Source organism: Clarias gariepinus, chromosome 21, assembly GCF_024256425.1.
Source record: "Clarias gariepinus isolate MV-2021 ecotype Netherlands chromosome 21, CGAR_prim_01v2, whole genome shotgun sequence".
Lineage (NCBI taxonomy): Eukaryota > Metazoa > Chordata > Actinopteri > Siluriformes > Clariidae > Clarias > Clarias gariepinus.
The window spans coordinates 29,417,974-29,423,973 of NC_071120.1; the positions used below are offsets into that span (position 1 = coordinate 29,417,974).

At 39.5% G+C, this 6,000-nt stretch overlaps 1 protein-coding gene across 1 annotated transcript; it reads left to right on the forward strand.

Moving 5' to 3' along the window:
• Positions 1-293: 293 nt before the first annotated feature.
• Positions 294-5,545, forward strand: LOC128509098 (histone H1-like). Its single transcript, XM_053480665.1, has 3 exons — positions 294-539; positions 5,025-5,205; positions 5,271-5,545. The coding sequence occupies exons 1-3, from the start codon at positions 294-296 to the stop codon at positions 5,543-5,545; spliced, it is 702 nt and encodes a 233-aa protein (XP_053336640.1).
• Positions 5,546-6,000: the final 455 nt, after the last annotated feature.

The window sequence follows — 6,000 nt, forward strand, 5'->3', positions numbered from 1 at the left end:
GTGGGAGCGTTTGCACCTTTAAGAACAGATGAAAGAAGAGACAGGAAGATGGCAGCAGGGAAGATTTACTACGTTATATCAGATCTATGAGCAGGAGAGTATAAATAACTCTTTTTATTTAAAATAATTATTACAAGTTATAAGAAATTATATTAAATATAATTGTTCATCTTTATAGGTTTGTGACTGCCTCCAAAGTCATTTTGATGACAAGAGGTCTTCAGAAGATTGTTGTCAGGTTTCAGAGAAATCCATCCTGTCTAGAACCTGTTAACAAATTAGTGGACACCCTCATGGCTGAAATGAACAGAAGGTTTGGCAAAGTTGAATTTATTGAGAAACTTGCTGATGCTACTTGCTTGAACCCAAGGTTCAAAAAGCAAGCCTTTGTCAACCAACAGGCTGCAGATGAGACAGGAAAGAGGATCACTACAGCTGCAGCACATGTTAACCCAACTCAGGGTGAAGAGGAGACTGCTCCAGATTATGCTGCGATTGTCACTGCAACAGCCATGTTTTGGGAGGACTTTGATGAAAGGGTAGCAAGCATGAGGCCAATTTCTGCCACCACGTCCCATACTGCAGATACAATGATGGAGATGCGGGCCTATCTTTTACCCCGCACATCAGACCCTCTGGCATGGTGGAGGAAGAGTTCCCCTGTTTACAAAAGCCTCTTTGAAGTAATGAAGGCTAGACTTTGTATTGTGGCTACATCTGTGCCATCTGAGAGAGTTTTTTCTAAGACAGGGCAGATTATCTCTGACAGAAAAAACAGACTGAGCCCATCCAAAGTCCAGGAGCTTGTTTTTCTCATTGCAAACTTGCTCTGAAGCAGGTCACAGTGTGTCTGTGTGTTTTGTGTGTTAATTTTTTCTAAAAACAATATTGATGTTAGGCTTTATATTGTAATATATTGATAACTATATGTTATTGTTGCGGCTCATATTGTAGTGTAAAGGGTGAAAACTTCCACTTGTTTATTTAAATTTTCCAATTTATTTTTATTTTTTATTTAAATTATTTAATTTTACAAAAAATAAAAGCAACAGTATAATACTTTCTTTGATGTTTATTTTATTTACTTAAATATAACTGCATAGCGTCTATGGGAGTCAAAAAAGAACGAACGACTCGGGGACTTGTTAGCAGAACCGTTCGTTCAATACTGTTTCCTGTATACTGCACTGCATAGAGTCTATGGGAGTTACGTGACAAAAGAAGGAACGACTCAGGACCAAAAAGACTCAAAGGTAATTACTCTATTCTGTTTCCTGTATATATTATATTATACTATATAACATATGGAGGTTTTGCGATGCTTTGTGCATGCGCGCCTAATAGAAAATGAACAAATCACTCTCCGGGACGACTCGTTCATCTGAGTCATGTTAAAGATTTGTTCAAAAAGAATGAATCGTTCATGAACGACTCATCACTACAGTACACAGCTATTCAGAACTAGCATGTAGAAGCTCTACAATAAAAGTCTGTTACTTTTTGTTGCAACAAATAAAACCATGAATCTCGGACGTCCAAAGGAATATCATTTAATGCAACATAAATACTAAGATTTGGATGGGCAATGGAAAACTTAAACTATATAAATATTTAGCTCCTGTTTTTTTCACATGTGTAAAGTGACTGGAATTTTTTAAATCCATTATAAACCCACTATAATACATTTTTATAATGTTCTATTAGACTTTTTTATTATTGACTTCAGCTCTTATAAACCTCACAATTTTGAGCTTGCATTTGCTGTGTACGTCCCGCAGACCTTATTTACTGGAGCTCATACCCCACATTTTTTTAGGGGAAAAAAGATTTTGATTATATGCTAAGATGAAGCATATTGTACTGCTTATCACAGAATACTTCAGTGAGATGTTTACCAAAATCACTTTTGGTTCCTGGGCACAAGTAACTGATAGGATTTGTTGAAAACAAAAGCCTAAATGTACAATGTATATGATTTTAAATAATCGTTATTATTATAATAGTAAGTTATCATTATTGATGACTGTAAGTTATTTATATGCGCACACACACACACACACACACACACACACACACACATATATATATATATATATAAAGGAAACGTCCCTTTTTCAGGACTGTGTATTTCAACAATAATATTGTAAAAATCCAAATAACTTTACAGATCTTCATTGTAAAGGGTTTAAACAATGTTTTTCATGCATGTTTAATTAACCATAATCAGTTAGTTAACATGCACCTGTGAAATGGTCGTTAAGACCTTAACAGCTTACAGAAAGTAGGCATTTAAGGTCACAGTTCTAAAAATGCAGGACACTAAAAAGACTTGTCTACCGACTGTGAAAAACACCCAAAGAAAGATGCCCAGGGTCCCTGCTCATCTACGTGAACGTGCATTAGGCATGCTGCAGGGAGGCACGAGGACTGCTGATGTGGCTAGGGCGATAAATCGCCATGTCCGCACCGTGAGGCGCCTAAGACGGCGCTACAGGTAGACAGGAAGGACAGCTGATTATCCTCGCACGTGTAACAACACCTGCACAGGATCAGTACATCCGAATATCTTACCTGCGTGACAGGTACAGGATGGCCACAACAACTGCCCGAGTCACACCAGGAACACACAATCCCTCCATCAGTGCTCAGACTGTCCGCAATAGGCAGTCCATGAGGAGGAAATGCACTGCAGTACTTCAAGCAGCTGGTGGCCACACCAGATACTGACTGGTACTTTTGATTTTGAGCCTTTCTTCATTCAGGGACACATTGGGAAACATTTTTAGTTTATCTCTTATGGTGTTGACTCTTTTAGTGTTCATACAAATTTACACATTAAGTTTACTGAAAGTAAAAACAGTTGAAAGTCAGAGGACTTTTCTTTTTTGCTGAGTATATATATATATATATATATATATATATATATACACACACTGTATATTCAGTTGTATTCAAAAGAATAGCAGTGTGTAGAAAAAAGTTTAAACCAACTTGCTTGAAAATGCTTGAAGTTTAATCTTTCTTGTGCATCTCTGAACTAATATTTAGTTGTATAACCTGCTTTCTGAGAACTGCTTCACATCTATGACAATTGTACTACACGCCACAACTCTCTGCATTTCTTGGTTTCGCTTCAGAAACAGCATTTTTACTGTCAGACCACAAGTTTTCTATTGGATTAGGGTCTGGCGATTGGGCTGCCACTCCAAAACGTTAATCTTGTTGGTCTGGAACCAAGATGCTGCTTGCTTACTGGTGTGTCTGGGGTCGCTGTCTTGTTGAAACACTCATTTCAAGGGCATTTCCTCTTCGGCATGATCCCTAAAATGTGATAAATAGGCTCAACATCATAGTACGAGAAGCTTCCCCACCCATATCATGATGCTTGTGCCTCCATGCTTCACTGTCTTCACAGTGTACTGCGGCTTGAATTCAATGTTTGGGGGGCTGACAAACTGTCTGCGGCCTCTAGACCCAAAAAGGACAATCTTGCTTTCATCAGTCCACAAAATATTGCACCATTTCTCTTTAGGCCAGTCAGTGTGTTCTTTGGTGAACTGTAAACTCTTCAGCACATGTCTTTTTTCAACAATGGGATATCTTACTGATAGCTTGGCTTCACATAGCTGTCTTCTAATAGTAACAGCACTCAAAGGTAACTTTAGGTGTTCTTTGACCTGCTGGAACTGATCATTGGCTGAGTCTTTGCCAATTTTAATTATTCTTTAATCTATTCGAATGGTAGTTTTCCATTTTCTTCCACATCTTTCTGGTTTTGATCTCCATTTTAAAGCATTTGATATCACTTTAGCAGAGCAGTCTATCATTTTCTGCACTTCAATCTTCAATCAACTTTTAAATCAACGCCGTCTGAAACAACCTGTTTTACTCTGATTTTTAGAGGGAAATGCACAGAACAACCTTTTCTGCATTTATCCTTAAATAAGGGAAACTTGTTTGACACCTGTTTTTCACAGAATGATTTACCTCCCCAATTGAACTCCACACTGCTATTATTTTGAACACAACTGTATATACAGGATCTATCTATCTATCTATCTATCTATCCATCTATCTCTCTCTCTCTCTCTCTCTCTCTCTATATATATATATATATATATATATATATATAATGTGTGTGTGATGTATGTAATGAATTAGTTTAGGCTGTTTCTACTTAAAAAGGTTTTTACTGCTAACTATTCAATTACATTTATTTACATAATCGTATTAGATTTGTTTATGCAGCAGCTTTAGGAGTGACGTTTGGTCAGATCTGTGCTCTAAACATTAAATTCCAAAAGGACTGGACGTACACTTATAAAGCCATCCGAACTATTATTATTGGACTTGAAGAGACGCACTCTTGTTGCCATAGCTTCTTTTTTTGTGACGGACACACAGACACTCTAGTCTTCAAAACATAGTGATTAGCATCTGTTGGTCTCCAGTCACGTGCAACAGTGAATCACTGTACTAACTAAAGGTCCACCATTTGATCATAGGATGGAATAGTGAGGGACATTTCTTAGATGGGTGCTCACTAACTAACAAATAAACAAAATCTCCCCCCACACCTGACACACACTCAAACACACACACACACACACTCTGTCTCTCTCAACCTGTCCCCCTAAGCTATGCTATACACAGGCCTAAACAAGCTCCGTTTCATATCCTACACACAGCGCTCGGCCAGTGCTCACACATCAAGCTCACTGACAGGACTCGCCTTCAGTTCGGACCAGAGTTCTTACAATGGTGCGACCTGTTTTTGTCTGGTTTTTACACACAACACACACATGAAATGCGCAGTTCGCCGGGTCGTGCTGCAGGCGCGCCGCACACTTTTATGGCTACTGCGCGAGAGTGCGGCTGTCTAACTGACCGTGTCAGGCCTCAAAAGAAAGCGGACAGGCCTTTCTCACTAAATGTGTGCTTGAACGCTTGAGATCTGCTGTCAGGACACGGATATTCGCAAAGAAATGTCCGGGGAAAACACACTCGTTATCGTGTGACGGAAGCGCAGCGTTGGCAAGCTGATCATCAAAGTGGTTTCCACGTCCAAGGAGAGGAGCGGCGTGTCTTTACCCGCCCTGAAGAAAGCTCTGGCTGCCGGTGGATACGATGTGGAGAAGAACAATTCCCGTGTCAAGCTCGCCGTCAACAATCTGGTGAAAAAAGCGGTCTTGGTTCAGACCAAAGGCACCGGCGCGTCTGGCTCTTTCAAGCTGAACAAGAAGTAGACCGAAGCCAAGAAAACCCCTCAGCGGCGAAGAAGCCCGCAGCGGCGAAGAACCCTAAGAAGGTAGCAAAAACCGCCGCCGCCGAGAAGTCTCCTAAGAAGGCAAAGAAACCTGCCGTTGCCGCCAAGAAAGTCACCAAGAGCCCCAAGAAGGCGAAAAAGCCCGTGACCCCCAAAAAGGCAGCGAAGAGCCCCAAGAAGGCGAAGACGGTTAAGCCCAAGACTGCCAAGCCCAAAGCATCCATGGCTGCCAAGCCTAAAGCGCCCAAGGCAAAAAAGGCAGCTTCTAAAAAGAAGTAAACATGTTAACTTTATTTCTTTTATATTTCTCCCCTAAACGGCTCTTTTAAGAGCCACCTACATTGTCATTTAATGAGCAATAATCCACTTTTTTGTCGAACTACATGAATAGAATAACCATGTTGTTTAATACTATAAGGTTCTAAGGAATCCTGTGATTTTAAGATTTTTCTGAAGTTTACACTTCAGTCTAGTCATGTAAAAGTATATTGAAATGCATGCAGGTAAACCGGAACTATAAAAGGTTTTTAATAATGCGTGTAAAAAAGCAAAGGACGATAAACAAAACATTAGAAGATTCTGTTTTGTGGGACACACTCTCCTTGTAGATGTGGAGTCTGTAAAATATAACAATTGTTCATTTTCGTTTGCAAGTTTGAAATTTTTTTTTCTAAACCTTTGTTCTCTGGATGAAATGATCGTTTTGGATATTGTTGTGTATTGTGACTGTCATT

Bases quoted from the DNA above. Each gene is read 5' to 3' on its own strand.
- LOC128509098 (XM_053480665.1), top strand. From the start codon at position 294: ATGGCTGAAATGAACAGAAGGTTTGGCAAAGTTGAATTTATTGAGAAA. The intron at 540-5,024 runs GTAGCAAGCATG...GTGTGACGGAAG, and splicing joins GGGAGGACTTTGATGAAAGG to CGCAGCGTTGGCAAGCTGAT. The intron at 5,206-5,270 runs GCACCGGCGCGT...AAAACCCCTCAG, and splicing joins GGTCTTGGTTCAGACCAAAG to CGGCGAAGAAGCCCGCAGCG.